General features: G+C 42.5%; 1 protein-coding gene across 2 annotated transcripts in view; it reads right to left on the reverse strand.

Moving 5' to 3' along the window:
* Window positions 1-421: 421 nt before the first annotated feature.
* rab28 (RAB28, member RAS oncogene family) overlaps window positions 422-23,986 on the reverse strand; it is a 28,488-nt gene continuing 4,923 nt past the window's right edge. The window contains exons 2-7 of one of the 2 annotated variants that reach the window (XM_058650391.1): window positions 22,933-23,029; window positions 19,332-19,420; window positions 17,511-17,640; window positions 6,060-6,163; window positions 5,909-5,986; window positions 422-2,195 (exon numbers count right to left, since the gene is read on the reverse strand). In XM_058650391.1, coding sequence (XP_058506374.1) covers window positions 2,103-2,195; window positions 5,909-5,986; window positions 6,060-6,163; window positions 17,511-17,640; window positions 19,332-19,420; window positions 22,933-23,029 — 591 coding nt within the window. In that variant the 3' untranslated portion in view covers window positions 422-2,102. Of the gene's footprint in view, window positions 2,196-2,490; window positions 2,776-5,908; window positions 5,987-6,059; window positions 6,164-17,510; window positions 17,641-19,331; window positions 19,421-22,932; window positions 23,030-23,986 lie in introns of those variants that run through there. The other variant, XM_058650392.1, reaches the window with a different exon arrangement.

Genomic DNA, 23,986 nt, shown 5'->3' on the forward strand with positions numbered 1-23,986 from the left:
GATGACTGACTGACTGACTATACTATGGCTTTTTTGAGCGATTTTGGACGACATACTATACTATGACTTTTTTGTCAAATTTTGGACGACATACTATACTATGACTTTTTTGAGCGATTTTGGACGACATACTATACTATGACATTTTTGACTAATTTTGGACAACATACTATACTATGACTTTTTTGACTGATTTTGGACCACATACTATACTATGACATTTTTTACTCATTTTGGACGACATACTAAACTTTCACTTTGACTATGAGTAATATTTTATTATAATCTTTATTCTATTCAAAATAAATTACTCAGAAAAAAATAATAATTTTAGTCCAGAGCAAGGCAGTAGTGGTGGCATCAAACAGCAACACAAACTAACATAATCAAATCGTATGTATTCACAGAAGCAACACACAGATGTTTTCATGTAGAATTTTATTCAGAAACACAACAAAACCTGTGTTGCTGTTTCGCTCTCAACTAAATGTTCCAACTGTACATTCATTAAGTTTTTAAAGCATACATTTGTTTACAGGATGCGCGATGGAGCGGAGGATTGTTTATACAGTACAAACATATTTAAATATACAGTATTTCAGAATATAGAGGGAGGTGGACACCACTTTAAATCCCATCATGCCTTTAAGTGCAGAACTGTTATCTATTAAGTGGAGGACACCATTTGACAAAACGTACAACATCCGAGTGGACTCAACAACAAAGTTTGTAAAATGTGGTCAAAAAGATGCGAAACATTTTATGCGTCGCTGTTTTTTCTTCAACGCAAACTTCTGTTCTATAACGGACAGTTGAATAAGGTTAATGTGGAGATCTAGTAAAATGCACATTTCTTTTTTTACCTCATGCTCACCTCAACACTCAGGTACTTCCTGAGTCATAATCGTTCAGCTTTATTAGCACACTGCATAAATACAGCATCTGATCAGCTCTCTATCAGTGAAAATGAGACACAAAAATCATTGAAATGTGATTACAGACTTAACAGTAAAACATTTGCAGACATATTATAAGAGATAAGCAAATGATGGTGATAAAAGTAAGTACAGAATAAAAAAAGAAAATGGAAAATTTAAATGATTCTACGTAAAATAACAGCACACACTCCACGTCACAGCACTGCTAGCATAAGCCTCTACTTGGCAAATTGAAGACAGAGATTCCGTTCAGTGAACTATAGCATTGAAACATTGTCTTTTTCTTCTTCTGTTCTGCTGAGGAACAGACATGGGATTATCTTCCATCCTCAGTGATCCGATCACAGCCAGATTATACAAATTGTCATTAAAATTATTCAAGGATGCATCTCCTGTTACTGTGTGTGTGTGTGTGTGTGTTACCTGTTAACCCTTTACAGGGTACTCACTGAAATACTTGGAAATTCAACATTTCACATCACCCGAGGAGACGATGTCTAATCCACCCTGAGGACGATCAGGGATGTGGACTAATGTGTGGTTTGTGTGATCAGATCTGGGGACACGTTCAGATCTGGCCATGGTCGAATCATTGAAGACGGATGTTAAAACCAGGTTAAATCCTAAACAGATTTCACAAAATGTCCCATACATTCGTACCACGAATGCAATTTGCAGTCAGCGGGACGGAGATGAACGAAACACATGTTTAAAGTAACTTTAGAAATCCTCTGCACTCTCTCTAATCATTGAAAAACAGCTCCTAATTGCAACAGCAGAGGATGAAATGTAGAAAAAGGCTCTCGTCTACAAGAGTGAATGATTATAGTAGTTGACAACCAGCTTCATACTAACACTTTTTTTATCTATTAAAAATGAATCATTGAAGTAAAGTAATAGCTGCATGTAAAAAAAATTAGGTCCCATTTCCTTTTTTTGGTGAACCATACTAAAAAGTGATTTCTGCCAAATATCCGAAACAACAGACCAAAGACCTGAAAACCACACAGTCTGTTCTTCATCTCACCCACTCAACTGGCACACAGGAACACAGAGAGCGCTCTCTGAACACGAGTGATCCAGTAACTCCAAAACTCCTGACGTAAGGAATACTGACTGAAGAGTGTGTGTGTGTGTGTGTGTGTGTATGTGTAAATGAGGAGGTCACTGCACCACACACATGGAGCTGCGTGGGGGGTTGACTGTCCTGGCCACGGTGTCCTGGCTGTAGTTCACGATGTCTGCCTTCACCACACGCTGAAAAACAGGCCAGAATTTAAAAAAAAAGTGAAAACATCACAGGGTTTAATGGATAACAAGTTATTTACATATTTCAGAGGATGTTTCAGTGACCTCCACCCAGGCTTTAAAATTAAATCCACCAAACTTTCTCTGTTTTACAAAGAGTTTTAGAAACTGAGAACATAATCCTATCAGCACGGGAACACACAAATGTATGTCAGCTCACACATTTGCTGCGTCTCTCTCCACTCTCACCGACCTCATGATGAACAAGGTTGTGAACATGGTTGTGAACATGATGTCAGGAGAAAGACGGAGGTCACACTGATGTCGTATATCTGTTACTATCTACTAGAGGTCAGCACAATTAAGTCTCAGGGATGGGGGGGGGAAAGATTATCTTCTTTTTCTAGAGTTCTAATCTAACTAGTATCTGTAACTAGAAAGCTACTGTTTATGCTATTAACAGATAAACAGGCCTGTGCCGACATACTTCCTGCTACTGAACAGAACATATTTTGCTTTGCTGGTTGTCCTCTTGTCTAATTGGGCCTTCATCCTGTGGGTAGTTCACCAGCTCAGCCTTCACAATCCCCTGAGCAAGGTTCACCACGTCAGAGCAGCGACATGATGAAGGTATAAGCAAAGAAACAGGAGGGGGGGGAAAAAAGAATTAAGACAAAGGAACAAGGCATGGGAGAGGAGGAGGATTATGGTGTGAACACCAGGCAGTGTGAGGGCAAACAGCAGGAGAGGTCATGGAGCGAGGGGAACGAGATGAGAGAAAGAAATGTAAGAAACAGACAAAACAATGTAGCATGGCGTCAACCAGCACACACTAAAGATATAATAATTTCAAGACTTAATTATAAAAACTATCACATACAAGTAACACCAACATAACAGAGTAAATAAAGGCTGCTATTAAGGATTCTTTTCATTATAAACTCCCGTCTCTGTGGGTGCACACAAAAACAAAAGCACAAATAATAACTCCCATGCAGCAGCGCAGCAAAAGAAAAACCCAACCCAAGCAAGAGCTAAGGTACAAAACCCATAACATCTGACGTGAGCATCTAAAACACTCTGGTCCATGACATTATGAGCTGCAGCAAAACCTCGGTCATTAATCTGAAAGCTCTAAGATTACTTTTAATTAATTAATTATTTGACTGTAAAATGTCAATAAACGGAGTACACTCCCATCTAATATCTTTAAAATTGCCAGTTTTGATCTATTAGCACTCCAACATTTATATAAAATGAAGTGTTTATAAGTTTTCAGACAAATATGTGATTCTGGAGTAGCCGTAAAATGTTAAGGAATATACATATATATATATATATATATATATATATATATATATATATATATATATATATATATATATATATATATATATATATATATATATATATATATATATATATATATATATATATATATAATATTAGACCTAGTGGGAAATCAAGTTCAAATGAGTCTGCACTGGATTTTTTAATAGTCCAACAGAGTGCTGCACTCTTTGCTGAATAACGACAGAGGACCCGACCACATGGCCGATTACCAAGCCGTGGTTGGCTGACTGATTAACGAGCTGCCGAAGCCCGGTGTCGGAGTCAGTGAGTGATCCGCGGCCTCTGTATCTGATCTAGCAGACAGAGGAGCATGATGGAGAGGGCTGCCAGGCAGATATAATACTGCCAGAGGTCATGACCCGCATGTTCAGCTCTGTAAACCTGACATCTGATAATGAGGCTTCACCGGCCCCACAGCGAGACCCAGAGCCACCAAGTGCTCAAAGCCTCGACTCTGTATCAGTGACACAAAATTCGGGTTTCTTAAACCACTGCACTATGTTGTCTGAGAATTTACTATGCTGTAGTTTTTGATTTATCAGAACCACTATACTTATACATATATGATTCATTTGATTTATCTAAGTATTTTGATTCAACATTTTCCATTATTGCAATTTACTCTCCCCGTTAAACCAAAATTGAATGATACATCTAAAAATGAACTGCTTATAATTAAATAAATGCAATATGATTTTTTTTTGTTTTTTGTTTTTATTTTTACTTTAAAGTAAAATAAAATGCTGGGCCAAAATTAATAGAGCCTCTCAAAAAGTGACAAAGCACAAATAGATAAACAGAACTTCCAATAAACACATACATGGCAGACTATATAACAAATATCACAAATATGTGGGAGAAAGAGATTTTAAAATGGTCTTTTGTCATATTTGCTGCAGTTTAGTGTTCAATAGTTCAGTGGAAATAAATGGAATACAATGGTGTCCTCAATCCAGATAATGCACATTCAGTGATTTTACTCCTGTCCAACATTAAGGCTAACTCTAGATTTGATCAAGTTGTGAGTGTTTCTGTCGACTGGTCTCTTCCACGAGGAACAACCTTTACCCAGCCACTCACCCGGCACGATCAGCCCCGGATTAAAGCACTTTCCTTTACTGACCGAGCTATCGAGGGAGGTGAGGGTGAAGAAAGTAGATAAACAGCTCCATTACTCAGTGGTCATTTAGAGTGAGTCAGCAGCAGCAGTGCTGGTGAGAATTTGACCAGTCCTTCCCCTACATGCTCTCCTGACCTCTCTGTAGCCCCCCAAAGCTCATCAACTACTACCCAGCCAGAGTGGCTCCAACTGCTCATATCAGACCCAGGATTAATGCTTCAGTGGGAGGTGACCTTGTAAATCCTGCAGCTGCCACCACCACGCACCTTGGTCTGGTTGGCAAGCCGAGACCCCATTTTTGGCCCAAAACAGTGGGAGATAATGGAAATAAATCAGGCGGACGATCTTCACGCCCGACAACTGCCTACCTTTAACCCCTGACTTCACGCGTTAATGTGCTCAATGTGGGCATATTTACATATGGGCGGTGTTTGCGGCGCGCAGACCATTACAGGAGGCAGACGTAACAAACTCGTGTTTACAAAGCAAAAGGTCCTTTACAGTGTGTGGTGACCTCCATTGACCTCAGACACTCCTCGTGTCGGTTTCCATCACCTTAGATCAGGGGTCTCAAACTCCAATGACCTGTGGGCCACTGAGTGTCTTGTCTGGTCAGTCGGGGGCCAGTCAATTAAAAAAACAGCCAACTTTTTTTGGGAAAAGCAACAGTCGCGGTGGACGATATGAGCTCAAAATGATATATCAATATGCTGTATTGATTCCTTTTCTATATGTACTCCATTGCCTCGTATGAGCTTTTCTGTCTTTATACTGAAGTGCTTTACAAATAAAGTTGGATTGGATTGGATCATTTCAAAATAAAAGTGCTTGTTTTAATATGCAACAATATTCACAATAAAAAAAAAACATATTTATGATGCAAAATGAACTTGTTACAACTTGATATTGTTTGGAGGGCCACCCAGGCCGCAACTTTGAGACCACTGCCTTAGATGAAGCATTTTAAATGTATCTTGCTACATGAAGGCCACCATCGTGCATGTTTCTGATGACAGACCAGTCAGAATAAGCATTTTGAAACAGAAGCTCACCACACAATCAAAGAACGATATCCTATCTGGTATTCAAAGGCCGCCTTAGTTTCCTGACATGTTCAGGAAAAGGAGGGGGTGAGCAGGAAAGTCCTTCTGTCACCATTAGATGTCACTAATTCTTACACACAGGACTTTTAGTTCAGGGACAACATTACAGATAACAAATGGAACAGAATGATGCTATAGTGGCTCACCTGAGACTGCTCTATTTCTGCTTTGTTTAGCTTTACACCAAGAATTTCAGCAGCAACCCTCTGGAAACAAAGATACACCTGGAGAAAGACAGAAATCATGATTATGATATTCACTTTACCATCGACTTGTTGAGCCAGCCGGGTTACTCACCGAGTCGCCCGTTTTGGCCGACACAAACTGACTGACGAGGCCGTTCTCTTGGCAGAAACGCTGGTGTTTGTCAGACTTCACTGTCCTCATGTGCTCCAGGTCGACTGTGGACAGAACACAGCGCGACGCGTCAGACACAAACTTACGAGAGATGGATAGATAGATTTACGCACTGGTTACACAGCACTCTCGCGGGGTTAACTGTCACATATCAGAACATAAACAGAAAAAGATAACTGTTTACGCTTGAGTTAAGATGGAAGGGGTCTGCCTAGTGTACACGGACGGCGGACATAAAGAGATGTGAAAACAAAAGTGTAATTCAGTTGTTATGCTGCCGCAGAGGCCACTTGTTGCGACATTGAATTCATGGAGGGGGAGAGTATGTGTGTTTGAGAATAGAAATGTCGATTCAGAGGCCCCAAGCTCCTCTTCCCAGCTGGCATGAGAGCTTGATATGACACATTCCTCAGTGTAAGCCTAGTACAGTTGCACCCTGAAGCCATGAACCTCTGTTTGACCCGAAACAGACAAACCAGCCCAGCTGCAGAGGAATACTTAAGGAACAATACGTGGGTGACCAAAGTCTTGAGGCTACACTCACAGTGAGAGTGCAGATGGAGAAAGCGGTTTGACTTATGAGCGCGCCGGCCCTTACGGTGGGCACAGCGGCCCAAGAACTGGGGCTGTCACCTTTGCGCTGATTTACCGCGGGCGCACAATGACAGCGCCTTCCTTTTTAGCTATTGTGATTGTGTGTCTGTGCATTTGACTCCCGTGCACTGATACCAGGCGCTTCGCTTCTCTCCTTCCTCACTCACGGGGTCACGCCGGGGTCGATGAAGAGGGTCACCTGGGGGTCTTGCCACTGAAAGTAATAGCTTCTTTCTTTATTTCTGGCTTTGTGCAGAAAGGTGGCCACACCCGCTATCTGGTGCATACAGGCTACTGTACGGTGTTGCGTTTCTTTGTGTGAGGTTTCATTGAAGTTGTCAAGGATTTACCCCGTTCTCATGCCCCCTTTTTAGTCTGTGTGTGTCTGTGTGTGTGTGTGTGCGTGTGCGTGTGCGCCTGTGTGTGTGTGTGTGTGAAGATAAAGCGAGAAGCAGACAAAGAGAAAGAGAGATACGTATCATGGAAGAAATGTAAACACTGCACTAATCCGGTATTATTAATATCTCAGTAAGCCATATGACCCCATAAATGTTAAAAGGCTAATCCAAAGAGAGAGAAAAAAAACAGTTTGAAAGAATAAATTTAGACTAAATATTATACCGTCATCATAGGTGACATATAAACACAAACCTTTCTGGGCAGGGGCTGACACTTTTACAACTACTCAACATCCAGGGCAGACTGTCATGTCTGTGCCTGTACATAAACAGAGCTGTCTCATAGGCGTCAGCAGGTTATTAATTCTAGTCATTAACAGCGGAGGTACCCAGCATGCTACTAGGAGTAAACACAACTAATCCTTTGGATCCTGCACACTTGGGAAAGGTTATCAATCATGTGTCACAGTCAGATTAGCCAACATTAACAAAGTGGCTCGGGAAGATGCGTCAGTGTAGGTCCAAAAGGTAAGTACTACCCAGACATCGCACATACGGTCGTAGAAAAAGGTTAAATCAAGCTGATTCTAAACAGAACTACAACAGCACCAGAATTAATTAAATAGTCTTTTGAAAAAAAAAATGTCACTGGCAACTATTTTGATAATCCAACGAACCAAGAAAAATAATCCTACAAATATTTATTTCCGCAAAAAAATTTTCCTCAGACATTTTCCTAGAGGAGAATGTCCATAGCGTCCGAGCGAGAGGCGGCTCCGAGCTTCAGCGTGCAGGAGGCAGAACACTCACCCACCCACCCACCCACTCACTCACGGAGTATTATCCAGAGCTTTTCCTGCCGTGTTCTCACATGAGCTCATTCAAAACGTGTCCAGGAGTTTGACTCGAAAAGCTGGCAGGACAAATGTCCGGCCTCTAGTTCATGTCTGAAAGCAGCTTTTGCAATAACCTCAACAGCTACAAACCGTAAACCCACGGTGGCAGTTTCAGGTTCAAGATCTTGATGTGTGAACGCGCATGCGGCTCCTCAAGAAATACTCTAATTGGGCCCACATTCTCACGAAAGAATTTTAACAGCATGTGGCATCTGTCTGTGTAAAATGCACACAAGACTAATCCCACAGTTTCAGTGTTATGCTCCATTTTTCTCCCTAATGTACCCATTTCTACTTATCAGGTCAAAACAATCTTCCTCCGACGATCTGGTTTCCTTCTGTGTCTGTCAAACTGTACATCAGCTTAACAGCCCCGAGGAAGTGACTGCAAACACGAAATAAACTGTTTAGGCCTACGAGCGCATAGAGATAGCGGAGGGGATCATCACTCGTCGGGAGCGATGGCTCTCCCTCGCTCTGGTCACCATCACTGTTTATTTAAAAGGTCTGCCTGTCATTACAGGGAATTGCAAGACAACAGTTTAAGATTAATATCTGGTGGATAAATTAGGGGGGAAAAAAACAGTTTGTTATTGTGGCAACTTATGAAATAAGTGGGAATACAATCAAATGAGAAGAAAATATGGATGTGCCTCTCCACAAATTAGTGTCTGTGGGGATGTCAGCTTAGATCCTTCATGGAAAGAATCCTCTTACTGGCAGACTTGATTATCCTAAAAAAACAGCCAGACTTGGAGAGGTTTCCATTTTTTAAACTTGAAATTAGGCGGTTGGTTTTTTTGTTGGATTGTTCTGCCTCGAGTATGCTTTTGCTATTCCACCTTCACTGGAAAGAAGACACAAAAACTCCCACTGAAAACCCACTCCAATGAATGAATATTTTAATACGTCAAATTAAATATTGAGTGGAACTAATTCACGGATGCGGTGAATGCCTTTAAAAAAATACTGTTGATGTGGGAGACTTGTTTTGCATGTGGTGAGGAGATCACTGTTAATAAAACAGTTAATTCTGTGTCAAAAAAGACACAGAAATGAGCACCTAATGGCAGTGTACATCTAGTGGGACAGACAGAGGTTGTTGTTCCAGGTTATTCATATTCCATTTAGACGTCACACCCCGACAATTTCATCATCATCTACTCGGTTTTAAGAGCTGTGATCTGGGAGGCACCGCTGGTTCCATAAATGGCACCCCTTTCTGAATGAGGGATTTTTTTTTTCCCATTTGTACTTCACCAACAAATGTTGCTAAGACAAAAACAATAAGCTATTAGCAGTAAAACATACAGCGCAATCCTCACAGGGCTTTTTAAAACCATGCTGTGATAACAGAGACACCTACTTACGGTTCTGCCAGGTCGGCTGCTATAGGGACCAATTGGAACAGTTTACCCAGCCAGAGAATAAGCTTGACATAACACAGTTAATTGCCGGCAGCCTTGCATTAAACTAAACAGCAGTTGGTACTGTGGGGAGTTTGAGGGCTGAGGTAGGAATGTGTGAACTGTGTGTGTGTGTGTGTGTGTGTGTGCGCGTGTGTGGTAGTAACGGTTGGATGTGCGTGCGTTGCTGGAGAGTTGGGGCTCTGAGGGGTCATATCCCATTAAGTGAAAGTTACAGGGTTGAGCTAATCAACCCCATGGGAGAACCTATCACTTCCCAACATTACCTCACACTATGCCTTTAAGGCCCTGTAAAGAGGGTGTGCCTCAGCGACGACCATGAACCAAGTCAGACTGTACAGTGACACCATGGCTTATCAGACCAGGTCCAACTCCTAATGAAATGACTCATAACTGTCTGAGAGAATTGTTCACCGTGCACCATTTAGTTTTGAAACATCCCAGATCTGTTCCGTAGGTCTTTACATGAACAACGATTTGAGTCTCTATTTAATATCCGCAAAAGTCGTGCCAGACATTATCCGGAACTTCTCCAGCCAGCTCCCTCGTCAGAATCCGGGTAATGTCTGAGCAAGTCCGTGTAAGAACTCTGCTCTGGATCATTTACAGCGAGTGAGTGTCCTACGTTGTGCACGCTCAAGCAATCCTGTGCTTGAATGTTTCACACATTATCCTGCTGTTATTAGCTCATCTCACCCAGACAATCTTCTGCTGTGTTTGATGTATGTGAACGGCAAGCTCTAAAGAATTTTCAGACCCAGTTTTCATATCTGAAAATGGCTTTAAAAGGACCAAGGATAGTCACGGCAACCTTGAATTTCTAATTTGACATATAGCAAATGATGCTGCAAACCAGTCCCCATAAAAGACCGCACTGAGCTAATCTACAAATGAGCACCACCAAAATCCAGTCAAATACAGCACAATCTAGTCCAGAAAAGTATGGCAGACCGTCACAGAAACAGTACCTCAGTTACCACATTATTGTGCGCCATAATTGTTGCTTTTCTCCCTCAGACCATACGTTATGTAACGATACTTTTCATTATAGAACAGTTTGATTTGATAGGATTGTCACTCTTGAAACCAACGTTCATTGAAAAATTACTCTTTAAAAAACCCGGACTATCTGTTAAAGTGCTGCAGTCAAAGGATTAGGACCTCAAAAGTAAGGTATCATGACAGAAATACAAAGATTAAAGTATTTCTTGCAAGAGTTGCTCGCGAAACAAAGTAAGTCTTGGAAGAGTTGCTGTTAATAGTTAGTGGAAAAAGTGGAAAATATGTACCGTCAGGAAATATAAAAGCTAATTTTCGTAGTTAAGTGTTATTCTGCTGTTGCCAAACGACTGTAAACCTGCACTGTCAGGTATTTGTATCCTGGACTACAGTAAATGCCATATTATTCATTTAGCCTGTTTTTTTTATTATTATTATTTTTTTTAGAAAAGGCTGTACTGAGCTGATTAAAACATAAATATATAAAATTACAGTGATAAACTGACATCATCTCATTTGCAGAAGACCACAAGTACCTGGTGCTCGGAGCCATGCGCCGCCCGAGCTTTGATCTCACACGAGACTTCTGCAAACATTTGCCTTATTATTTGAGTCATTGGCCGTATTTAATGTGGACATCTGAGAGTACAACACTATACACGGTGCGAGACCACTTCATGGGAAAGTGGTCTCGCACTTTTGGACCCCGCCGTGTGCGACGGGCAACAGGCAAAAGCAAAATAGGTCCTCTTTAAAAAGTCGTGTGTGTGTGTGATGTGTGATTGAATTAGACATTGATTTAACTTTCACAGCACAAGTGGCCAATAAAACAAATGACTAGTAGAATTTATGTGAAGCACTTAAAATGACCAACTGGTCTACAAGGCTTGGAGTAAGCTCATAAACTCTGTGGGTTTTGAAATATGAAGGGCGTGATAAGTCTGTACTTGCATTAAAATATGGACAGCATAATGAAATTGCATACAATAACTACTTTTCCCCTTCAAAGGCGTACTGGCTACTTCCCAGTTTCATTTATTTTTATAGGAATATAGTGCCATACAGAAGTGCACAGAAAATGGTGTGTTTTCTCCACATTTAAGACACTATGCAGTCATTCAGAATCAACTTTAACAGACTGCACTCTTGCACATTCTTGCACCGTTCATTAGACAGTGTAGATATTGTTGGCAAAGTTTCCTTTACTGTTGATGGGAATAACGATGTTTAACGTCAAAATGAATCTAAAATCTTGAAAGACCTTCATATCACCGTTCACATTAACAGATCATAATTCCAGCATAAAGTGCACAGTAGTGGCACAATATCGGAGCAGTCTGTAGCCAATCTTATGTTGGTGTTAATAACGTCAGACATTGTATAAGTTTAACTACACTTGTGGTGAAATCCATTGAAACAACAATCGGGATATTAAAGTTTGAGGGCAAGATATTATCGAGACTTTTTCGCAGTACAGACAGATGAAGTGCTGTTACTAGACGGGTGTTGTCGAGGTGAGCAGGGCCCGTGCAGGAGTCCTCGGGGGAATCCTGACAGAGACAGAGCGCTCTTTGTGCTGCGGCGCCCCTGCCCCGGTGGCCTGAAACGGGCTGGGACCATCAGGGGACTCGCTTTCCACTAGGTCAGAAGTGTTCTGTCGACAGTTCATTGATCACAGCTCATCTTGTCATTTGATCTGTCTGTCGTGAAGCGACGTGCGGACACGCGCTTGTGAAAACACACACACACGTGCACAATTCACACTTTAAAACATAATCAGATGCTCCGCGGCGGCTAGTAAAACAATGTTGTCGTCTTCCTCCCCGGTCGGAGGATGTGAGAGACACGGTAGCTCTGCGAGTACCAGTCTGTCACTGCTACAGTAAAACGCTCGGCTGAGGGCCTTACTGGGTTTACGGGCTCACAGGACTCGTGAAAACTGAACAAAAGACCCAGTTCTGAGACGACCGCACAAGACGCTGCCCGGGGTTTCACTGGCCGTGTCCTCTGAGCTCTCCTGTCGCTGTTAAACTAAGTGGACTTTTATGGGCGAGCAGTAATACATGCCTCTGTGAGGTGGCAGTGTAACTATGAGCTATAATAATTACACAGAGCACGGGGGGGGGGGGCCTTCATGATTGTATGCATTGCTATAAGTCTACTGATAATTATTAAGCCTCCAATGGCCTTAAGTCTACGACTGTCTGAGCAAGTGTGAAGTAAAATACCTGATGCAGGAGCAGTGATGTCATAGTTTAACACCAAAGTAGATTTAACTAAAAAAAAAAAAAAGGAGGGGAAAAAATGTTGATATTTCCCATACATTTATCATATATATATGCCTGTGTGTCCAGATCAATCGGTTATTTACCCAACCCTGTGTCAGCAAGGCCCCTTCCAGGAATTCCTCCATATCAATGTTGTGGAGCAGCAGAGAAATAAAGCACAGCCATGAGCGTGATGAGGGTTCCAGGCTGCCTTCAGGTCAGGTGGCTAAGCTGTGTGCTGTGCAGCTCAAATGGCCCGTGACTTACCACACAAGAAGGTATTCGAAGACTGATCATCTACTGCATGTGCAACAATATTTGCTTTATGGATGACTAAAATGAATGAGGACTTTCCAGGCTTTCGACAGGCATGAGAGTCAGTATGGGATGAGTACAGAGAGACCAGATCTGGGTCAAACAGTTGTTATAAGTAAATCTTCGCATTTTTAGTTCATTGGGCAAGAATCGCCAGTTGTGTGAAGAGGAAAGGACCACCTATCTGCTGCACGAGCAGGCTTAAATAAATGTGTCTGGATATTTCTCTTAATCACTGCTGTGATTTTACACCGACTTATCAGCCGCAGAGTAACACGGCAGTCATTCGTCATTCAACCCTCAGTATCCAGATCTCTCTTTCCAGACCTACAGAAGGACAGCGCGCCGCAGTCACTGCGGTTACCGAGACAATTTGATCCACACGTCTCAGCTGAACCTTTACCTTAAATAAAATGTGAAGAAAAACAGGAAACACTGGATTCGCTGTAAACTGTAAACATTCCAGGTCTTTACCCGACCATACGCCATGCCTTACTGGGTCTATATACTGGATATATAATGTTTTACAGTGTCGGACCTGTGGTCACGCTACCCACAATGCAACACAGACACTGCTGACGTGTTCATCTCTTCTATCTGGGGAGGGGTGAGGGTGCCGGGGGTAAGAGTACTGGGCTTTTGTCCCACCACATGTCTATTGTGGCTAAACCTTTCCCTTGGGGGCAATTAGGACCTTTTAGTTTGTTGTAAGAGGACCTAAGTAGGAGTGGGTTGAGCCAGGAAAAACATTTTTGAGCTAAACCAAAAACAGAAGCACATTGAGCTCCTTTGCACTCCTGGACTTCTGAGCATCTCTCTATTAAGAAATGTGCAGGCCTACACTGAACAGACAGGAACTGTGGCAGCTTTACTGGGGCAGGGAGGTGATGGGGGTTAGAGAGCTGAGGAAGGGGGGTTGGGTTGACTCCTCCCGAGTCCTTGCCAAGAGGGCAAACAACTCAAGACCAACAATGTTGGTGGTAAGGACATGCTCCACGAGAATCAAGAGTTAGGGGAGATCCAGCGTTTACATGGATGGATGGAAAACTGCAGAGAGAGAGAAGTGCGATGGGTAACGGTATGCAGGGAGCTCTGCTGTAGCGTGCCGAAAGCAAACACGCGCATGTTGTTTCACACAACGGGGACACGGAGCCAATGAAAAGACGGTACTGTAAGCAGAGAAGTGTTAGCCGAGACATGCGAGAGATAAGAGTTTAGAGAAGAGTCCACGAGTGTGATTGAGAGAGTAAGTGTTTGAAAAGGGGATGGAAATGAAAGAGCAAGTATGTTTTAAGAGATGTTTCGAGATAGGGACCTGGAGAAGAACGACGGAGGAGAATAATAAACAGAGCAGAAGAGAAAGGCGGGTAAGACAAAGTCTACTAATTGTCTTGATGCAGGGACCTTATCTCCCTGCGGCAGGAAACGTTTCCCATGGCAGGCCTGAGTGGATCGGCAGTGAACAGTGTTAGAACCTTGGAGTAAGAAGCCATGAGTGATGAGGAGAGGTTAAGAGAACTGAACCCATTTAAGTCACCCAAATAAGGGCTGTACAAGCCAATGATGGATGCTCTGGAGTTCCTGAGGGAGAGAGCGCTAGAAATGGGAAGCGAGCACGGGGTCCTGCGATCCCCACTTAATAAAAACAAATTGGTTTGATAAACGACGCAGGTTTAATGTCTACAACGAAATATGTGCAGCCATTTCCAAAAGTAACACGGGTCACTTTAAAACGGAGATGGTCCCATAAAATGATAATATATGTTATTATTATGACACACAAGAAGAGTCAAAAAATGTAGGAACAGTAACTCCTAACAGTATGCCACTCAAAACACACGACACATTTCAATCCACTAAAAATGAAACACTCGAACGATGGAGGAAGACGAGTGTGCAACAAGCCAACATCTCTCTTGAGAAGAACCTGTGTACCATATGGTGTTACGGCAGGCCTGCGCTATAATAAACCTATAAAAAAAGCCCAAGAGTTTAGCCCATGTGTTCTCAAAAAAAAATCAGCAAGTGTGTTCTCTTTACGCGAGTGTCTCTTTCCGTGCGCAGCTGTGAGAGTCTGCCGTGCACATGTGTGTGTGTGTGTGTGTGTGTGTGTGTGCCCTCGGTAAAACGTTTCACTGGTTTCCTCTGCGAATTGTTACAAGCGGTGCCATTATTTAACACAGGGCTCTGGGCGGCATGCAGAGGGCATGGGAGTCCAGCACACTGGTGCTTAACAAGCACACTTAACCTCAGCCGGCCATGCTAAGCCAAAGAAAGGGAAGGTTGTTCCCCCCCGGCAGTGACATGGCACAGGAGGGCAGTCAGGGCAATGTAAGGAGAGAGGAGGGGACAGCAGCATCATTAATGAACTAGTCTGGTCCATAGGCTCGATTACAAGTAAACAGTATACTATGTAAAGAAGACAGTGTTTAAATTAAATCACAAGGCATGCGTGGAGGAATTTGGGGACATTTTAGGCAGCTTCATGTACTGTTAATAACAAGCAGCGCTCTCAGTAGACCACACGAAGCGTCTCATCCCACGTGCGATACATATAATATACTTTACATAAGTGCAATACACTGTTTATACTGTAAATATCAAGGCTGTGCTGTATATATTCTGGTAACTGTCTATAATGTTCATTCTATTTCTACTTTTTATGTGGAAATGCACACTTATTATTTATTATCTTTATCTTTGATGCTGTGACAATGTGAATGTCCCCACTGCAGGAACTAATAAAGGACCATCTTATCTTATCTTAACTCCATTTTGAATCAGATTGTGAAAATAAGCCTTTCAGCTGTTGTGTGTCCAACTCTGTGTGCTTCACCGACAAGTCAATGCGCATGAGTGTTCACCTCCGGTTTTATCTGTGCGCTCGCACTAAAAATTTCGGAGTGGTGAAATGACAAAATCTCCCCGAGGACAAGCTCTCACGGAGACATAAATCTGTAGTGTTTTTATAAGCTCCTTGTTATGTCTGTACTTCTATTTCGGTTGTCACAAATATGTTGCCTCACTCAGTCAAACATCATGGGAACAATATAAAAGAAACCTAAACTCTGCTCCCTAAAGAGTGCTGTGTATCCATTCATATGTTCTGTCTTACTGTTAATATGTGCCAAGAATTCAGGTTGGAGGAAAAAAGAAAAGTGGTATATATCTATATATATATATATACATATTACCAAAAAAAGGGTAGACGCTCTTCAGTGTAAGACAAACAAAAAGCTCAGACTGGGTGCGGAGAAGACAAAGTAAAACAAAACTTTAGGTGTGGACGTTTCTAACTCGATAGCTGGACTAACTTTCTTCAAGGTCCCTTTAAAAAAAGAAAAAAAGAAGAAGATGATGGGAGTTTCCTGGGTTTCATGAAGTCTCACAAGGTAATTGATTGCTCCTCGTGGGGCAATCTGTGTGGGATTTTGTTTTCTCTTTTTTCAGCTCGTAGGAGCAGAAAGAAAACACACACATGGGCCATTCTCAGCAAGAGAAGAGCCATTAGGGGGAGAGCCAACGTGTGAGTGAGCCTGACAGCGGGATGTACACTACTTAAATATTACAGTACACACTCAACCACACACCCAAAACCTAGCCTAAATACAGAGGCGCCCAACGTTAAAGCCGCGGCATTAAGAGATGCAACGGATGCGAAGACAAGGGAATCTGCTCCAGACAGGCGAATTAAACCGTGACCTGTGGTCCCTGTTGAGTAACATTAGCGAGAGCTTCCTGTGTGCAGGCACCACTCTGTTGACCGTTCATCATTGCCCGGGATGGTGGACAGTCACCATTACACACACACACACACACACACACACACACGCACTCTGACGCCTCGCTTTACAATAACACGGCAGCCGCCATGACTCCACATCTGTCAGGGGGATGTTTAAAAAGAGTCATCATTATTACTCTTTATTTTGGAGATGGGCGGATGGGCGCAGGCTGATAGGAGGCGAGTCGTCTGGTTAACGTCCAGTTCCTCTCTTTTACCAATGACTCTGGTCAGGAGCGCGGGCTCTGAGTGAGGAGGGGGCAGGTGGGTATTGACTGGGGGGGGGGGGGTTACTGATAAGCGGTGCCCTAAGCCCATTGGCCCGGGGATCTTAAATCATTGGCCTTCACTCCCACAATTTCACAAACATCAGCTCTCCCATCGCTCCAAAACCTGACTCTCTTATCAACAGGCTTATCACACCGATCAGTTATCTGGTGCTCTAACAAACACGTCTGCTACCATCAAACACTCACTCCTACGCGCACAAACACAGACACGCAAAGTGAACTAACACGTCAGGGGGAAAAGAATGGAGGAAAAACTCTGCACTCGTCATCTCCTGCTACTCAGGAGAAATAAAAATGAACTCCTATCCAAACTTGAGTGGCAAAACCTGCATCTGTTTTTTATAGTGTAAGTGCTGTAGCGCTTCTTCAACCCTGAAAGGAAATCGGGTGTTGTTCCTCGATGTCTACGTGTAACACTCACTTTTGTTGCCCACCAAGGAGACGACAGGCTGGACGTCAGACTCCTCGTTGGCCTTCTTCACCATCACGAACCAATCCTCCAGATTCTCAAAGCTCTGGTAGTTGGTGATGTCATACACCAGGAGAACGCCCTGCGTTGGTAAAAAAAAAAAGAAAGAAAAAAAAAGACATTTAATGACGTCACACATTTACATCAGTTCTCTGGTGAATTAGGGATGCGAGTATACAGCTGGATTTTTTATTCTTATATTCATGGGTGAGCATGGGAACAGTAGGTGGCACTGCTCCTCTTTTTAGAGTAGGGGACAGTCTCACACAGACAGGGGACACACACACACACACACTCACTCACTCACTCACTCAGTCATGCACTATTATGATCAAAGAAAGGCCGTGCAACTCAAAGTGGCTCTTGTTTAAAAATGAAAACACTACATTTGCAAACAACATAACCAGATGTGGTTATCTACGGCCTGACCTAATGAATTAAAGCCGTCTACCTACAAACACTTTCCTCCTCCCAAGCGTAATCCCCAACGCTGCAATAACAAGCGGGAGACATTTTTTGAGCAAACACCAGAAGCTGCTTTATAACAACATTAATTAATCAACGAGTGAACAGCGATACAAGAATTTAATCAACGAGTAAACAGCGATACAAGAACTGTTGGCACGACTCGAGAGAGATAATCTCGTAGTTCAACTGCCTGCTATCACTACTTCATTACTCTGTTATTTCTCCAGGAACTAGAAAATGAACATGAGCCAAGGTAAATGTCTCTGCGTTTACTGCATGATGCAACATGACTTCAGGGGGGTGTCTGTCGCTTTTTGTCCGCGCAGACACGCACTGTCACAACACGTGGAGCCGGTGACGACAGCTCGCGCCCTCTGACAATTACGGCGAGTCGTTCTGAAGCGACCATGATTGATTACAGGACGCACAGTGGTGAACAATGGGTGTGAAAGTTTTCACGCAACCCAGACGAGAAACTCCCTAAGCAAAGTGTTGCATTGTGGCAACTATGTCTGTGAGACAGTCAAGGAAGTGCAGCAGACACGTTTGGAGAATACAGTGCAGAAAACACTGTTTTTGAATAGAAAAGAATCTACATGTCACATTGTCTCGCTTCACGAGAGCTGTTGGTCTTGTTTGCTTAGTGCCGCGGTGCATTAAACAAACTGCGATCTTTAATTAGGTCCTCTTCAGACAAGGACACATTCTGCGGATGACAGATAGCACTTGTGTGCAGCAACACTTCTCACTCTGGATGCGGACGGCACATGACAAAAACTACAGCTGTCATTTTAATCAGCACACTGTTCTTAAATGTTTTGTCGCCTCTCTCTTGCCTTTCCTTTGATGCGTGTGTTGACATATGTAAATGACAGGTGAAAGTAAATAAGATCATTTAACGGCCTATTTTCACCTCAGGTTTTTTTTTTTTTTTTTTTTTAATCCAAGAAGAAGAAACTTTGAGTCATGTTTTACACACACTATTTTGTTTTATATAAAGTTGTCTGATGTCAAACAGAAAGGTTGAAGTGTGCGATGCCCACTGTGAATCCAAATGATAGTTTATTATGATTTGGCTGCACAGGTGGGGAGTGGCAGCCTCGGAATGAAAACTCCCAAAGCTCTAATAATAACTCTTCAGACGGGAGTCCAGTGACTTTTTCACCATATGGGACGTCATTATGTTTGTATATTTATGAATCTCTTATCCTTCCTGAGGCTGATGGAGTCAAACTCGTTTGTCTCCAAGACAAACACTAGATAGATTGTGAGGAAGAATGAAGAGGACGACGGGCTATGACTTACATGAGCTCCGTATACGTATTTATCCAGCATTTTCCCTCCTAACGTTTGGCCTCCAATGTCCCACACCTGCAGGGTCACGTTCAAATTACCTGCAGTGGGGGAGAAACAGACAGGAATGCTATCAATATCTCAAATGAAAAACACATTTACAAATCAGTTCTATGAAGTGGGGGTAGATCTTTCTTTCTTTCTTTCTTTTCTTGAGAACAAAAGTCAAAATTCCACAGTTTGTGGCTTTCCATAGCAGATTCTTTCCCCCTTTTTAATAATTAAGTTTTTGTCCTGAAGAAACAGCTACAGCTGCCTGTATAATTGATGATTTTGGTCAATTTTTTTTATCATTAAATTCCACACTGTTGATATACAAAATGGAAACAATAAGTCAGTGATCGATCTCTCATGTTAAGGACTCTGGCCTGGCAGGTTCACCCACACCTCACATCCAAGAATATCCAGCACTGAGATTGAGAGGCATGAATAGGTGCGCTTACACTCTTATTTAAACAGCCTCGATACACTGGCAGTAGAGAAATGATTACTTATTAGCCTTGGAAGAGCTCTTTGCATTGTGCCATTTCCTGCCAAGTCAGGGAAAGTGAGGAGAATTATGTGCTGTTAAGGAAAATAGCAATAATTAAACACAAAATAAGAGGAAAAGAAGACTCCTGTCCTTATGACCATGGAAAGAGAAGGAAAGAGTGAATGGGAGGGGGAGAGAGAAAGACAGGCACAAAAACCAAATCCAAATAAATATTTTCTTCCTCTGGAAAATGAAAGGGGTGGTTAAAAAAAAAAAAGAAGTCAAAAAAACAGGAGGAGGAGGAGGAGGAGGAAGGACCAGACAGCGAGGAGTTTATGTTGGTGTGATGAGGGCCCAGCTCTGGGCTGGAGCAGTGATGGGGAGCAGAGCGTACCCTGTGGACACGGCTGGACGACTCAACCCCTTCATAAGTCCCCTTTATAAAGCAGGGAAAGGAAACGCTGAGGTTCACAGTCACTACATCCAGACTATACAGTGTCAATGTAAAGCCACGCCGAGCGGTGCAATGAATGATGGCTGAAGAGCCATCCCCACCCATCCTCACACACCAGCTTTATTTATGTTACTGACATTCACGTCGACTCAACAGCACTGACCTTTTTCAGCTCACAGAGAGTTCTGCCTCACACACGCGGCATCTCTGCCACAGTAAACGGTGAAATTGTCAGTATCGGGCATTTTCGAGGTTGACGCCGTAGTTAGTTGATGCCATAATGAGCAAAATTTCTAACCATCCATTAACGTCAACATATTTAGATCTTTAAGCGGACTGCCTCCATCTTCCGTGCTCGGGTCAGCGCCTGAGGGTGGGAACTGCGGAGCGAGAGCAGAGCGTCAGAGCCAATTTGGGTCCAGTTGTAAAAGTTATTAGACTCCCAAACTCATTATGTGGGTGTGTTGGGTTTCAACCAGACAAACAGGATAATTAGGTTTTTCTAATATCAGGTCATTTGTATTGAATAAGGTCAAAAAAGGACCACGTTTAAGTACGACACAGTTAAAACAGCCTCTGAAAGTTTGAGTGTGACAAGTAAATTTCACCTTTGCTCTGCTCCCGTCACCACTTGCACCTCGCTGGTTTGGCAGGGACATCTGGACGGGGCATTGTTATAAAAATCACGCACAGAGGAGGCTATTGTGTGCCAGTCGGCCTCACCTCACCTTTCCCTGCGTTGGAAAATGTACATTAAGTTTGACAAGCCGGGCCTTCATGGAGAGTGAGGCCAACACTGGCTATAGGCTTCTCTCCCCCCCGCTGCAATAGACCCTTATAGCCCCACAGAAACCCAGAGAGCCACACAATCTCTCCAATACAAGGCAGGGTGGAGGTCCCAACAAAGTTTGGGACCACCCACCTCACAGAGCCACCCTCCTCTTCATCAGCTCATCAACACCCAATTCCCCATAAAATGGGACATTTAACAACTCTGGTGTCAGACCTTGTGTTGTTGCTGCCCAGTGATACACACGTTCAGTGTATAAGCCACATTTAAACAGAGCCTCCAGTTAAACGCTTGAGGGATCGTTGATTATTTCAGGAAAGAAACTTACTGGAAAGAGATTAACAGCATTTGTTCAAGTTCATTTTACACAGTTGAGCCCAGCCTGTGCTTTTAGTTGGCTCTTTCATTCTGACTCCACCACAACATTTTTGGGGCTTTAGTTCCTCTAAGTCTCATAAGCTGAAACTGACACAAAATCAAAATAGAATCCCTCGGCCAAGTCACAAATCAGCATAACTTTTACATTTAGCACTTAATTTGCCCTCGCTTAATGTTGTTTTATTAGTAATGAAAGAATGGAGCCACTTTGCAGATTTCTGGAGCTTAGGCCTTGGCAGCGTTTGAGCAACGCCATTTAAGATGCTGACAAAATCCCCATTTCACATGGTAGGAAGTAAAAATGGAGTCTAAATATAGCATTTGTCAATAAACATTTATTTTACAAATCTAAGGGGGATACAGTGTGTGGCTTTATTTCAGTGGGTTCAACGTAAATAAATAAGAACATGAGCGTTTTATGCGGTGCAGGACAAAGATCAGTTGAACTTGGGGATCGGCAATATGGATGTAAAATGTTAATGTATTTACTCTGTTCTGCGCCCACAGAATTACGAGCGAGGCTCCACCATTAAGACATAAACTGTCCACTGGCCTTGTGGAGTAAAAAAAAAAAAAAAGTATGATGTGTGCTCTGGGGGGGGGGGAGCTTTCAGGGTGAATAACCCTGAGAAGTGGCAGACGCTCGACAATAAGAAGCTTCCAGAAAATTCACATTCAGCACCCGAGTTGACCTGAAGAAGAAAGAAATGGCAATGTAGGACTAGAAAATATGAGAGATAAAACATTATTTTGCATCAATGGGTCCTGTTTAACCGTCAATGAACATTCTAGGTCTTTTTAATCCTTTGCCACTGAGCGTATCGCAGACGACGCATTTATGCACTTTGCATTACCGCAATTATGCAACGGTTTGTGCTATCGGAAAAATCCCAACGGATTCGGAAAGCAGAGAAGTCGCACGTGAAAGCCAACGTGTGGTTATTACGGTAATTTAACTCGCGCTGTTGCAGAAAGCCGGCAAATCAGCGTCTTTGTCACCAGAGAGGAGAGAGTTGGAAAAAACGCCTGTACATAGTTTCCATTCTTTGGCACAATATGTATTTTACTGTTCAAATTTAAAATTTAACATGTAAAATCTGGCGTTCGTGACTCAATAAAAATAAAAAAATTGGTCAATACACTATTTTAACATGCAGTAAATGGTAAATAACAGCCAGATATTGAAAGTTATTCTGGAAAAATGGGCAAAAGCACTTCCTCATAGGACATATTCTGGCACTTTTATGGTTAAAATAAGTTTTAAAAGAAAGTCCAGACACACATTTTGAGGCATAGGTCAATAGGTCAGTTCTGTATCCCAGTTCTAAACGGGCACTAAGCATCAAGGCACAGCCGTCTTAACGCAATCTCTGCCCCTGCGTGAAAGCACAGTGCACGTGTCCACGCAGAGCCTCCAAACAAGCAGACACTCCCAAAAAAGATTATGAAGGTGTCTCACCTGGAAGGCTTATTCTCTTCAGAAAGAAATCCAGGCCGATGGTTTGTTTGTACTGCTTCCCAAAGGCCTCCTGTGAAAACCTGGTGGCGAGTGACGTCTGAAAAACAGAGACAGACGCAAGAGAGTGAGAGTGAGAGAGAAGTTAAAATGTGTCATTTAAAACTAATGTGTTTTTAAAAGAAAAATGCTTTTAAGATAAAAGGTGATTCTTTACATAATATTTGCCCGACAGACAATATTCACTCATAAATACATAACTCAGAAAACCAAATGAAAAATCCTAGCGTCGCCCAGGGCAAAATGTAAGATGCTGCAGAAGTTCCTTCCAGAGAAAATATACAGTATATTAAAGAGCTTCCTGCAAAAGGGATATTTCAGTGGTGAGCAGAAGTAAAGAAAAAAACTTAATTCATTCACACTGAGAGAATGAGGTGCCAAACAAAGCTTTTTACAATATTTCAATTTCTAAGATTTCTAAGAACACAAGGGTATAAAGTTATCATATCACAACACTTCCATGTGTTCCTTTTCCACTACAGTGCACAGCCAGATATCTAGGGCAATGTAACTCCGAAGTGTGCTCCGCACGACACTCATTTCATCATTACAAATCCATCTACACAAAATAGCGGCATGATTGACTCGAAGGCGCACTGATGTAATTGTCTGTCTCCTCCACCTTCCTCGCTGCTCGGCCCGCGGTTGTGACAGTGAAATTCGACGTGAATTACAAAAACAGGTGCGGGAGTATGTGTCATGTCTCCAGACAGCAGACCTAATAATTGCCACAAATTATAAAACCTCCATCACTGTCACTGTTGTGTTTGACGAGGAAAGAAATAGCACGTTAGGGGCTCTCCTGAAATCCATGGGAATCCGTAGCACAAGGCTTGACATGCCAAGTTTAATTCATTTTGATGGATGAGGACGAGGGGGGAAAAAAATGAAGTGCTGAATGTCTATTAGCTATCTTTAGAGCAGTGTGCTTACATAAACACAACAGAAAAGTGAAGCAATGGGACTCTCTGAGTGTTCATGTGGCAGCAAATGCATT

This window comes from Solea solea, chromosome 14 (genome assembly GCF_958295425.1).
Source record: "Solea solea chromosome 14, fSolSol10.1, whole genome shotgun sequence".
Classification (NCBI taxonomy): domain Eukaryota; kingdom Metazoa; phylum Chordata; class Actinopteri; order Pleuronectiformes; family Soleidae; genus Solea; species Solea solea.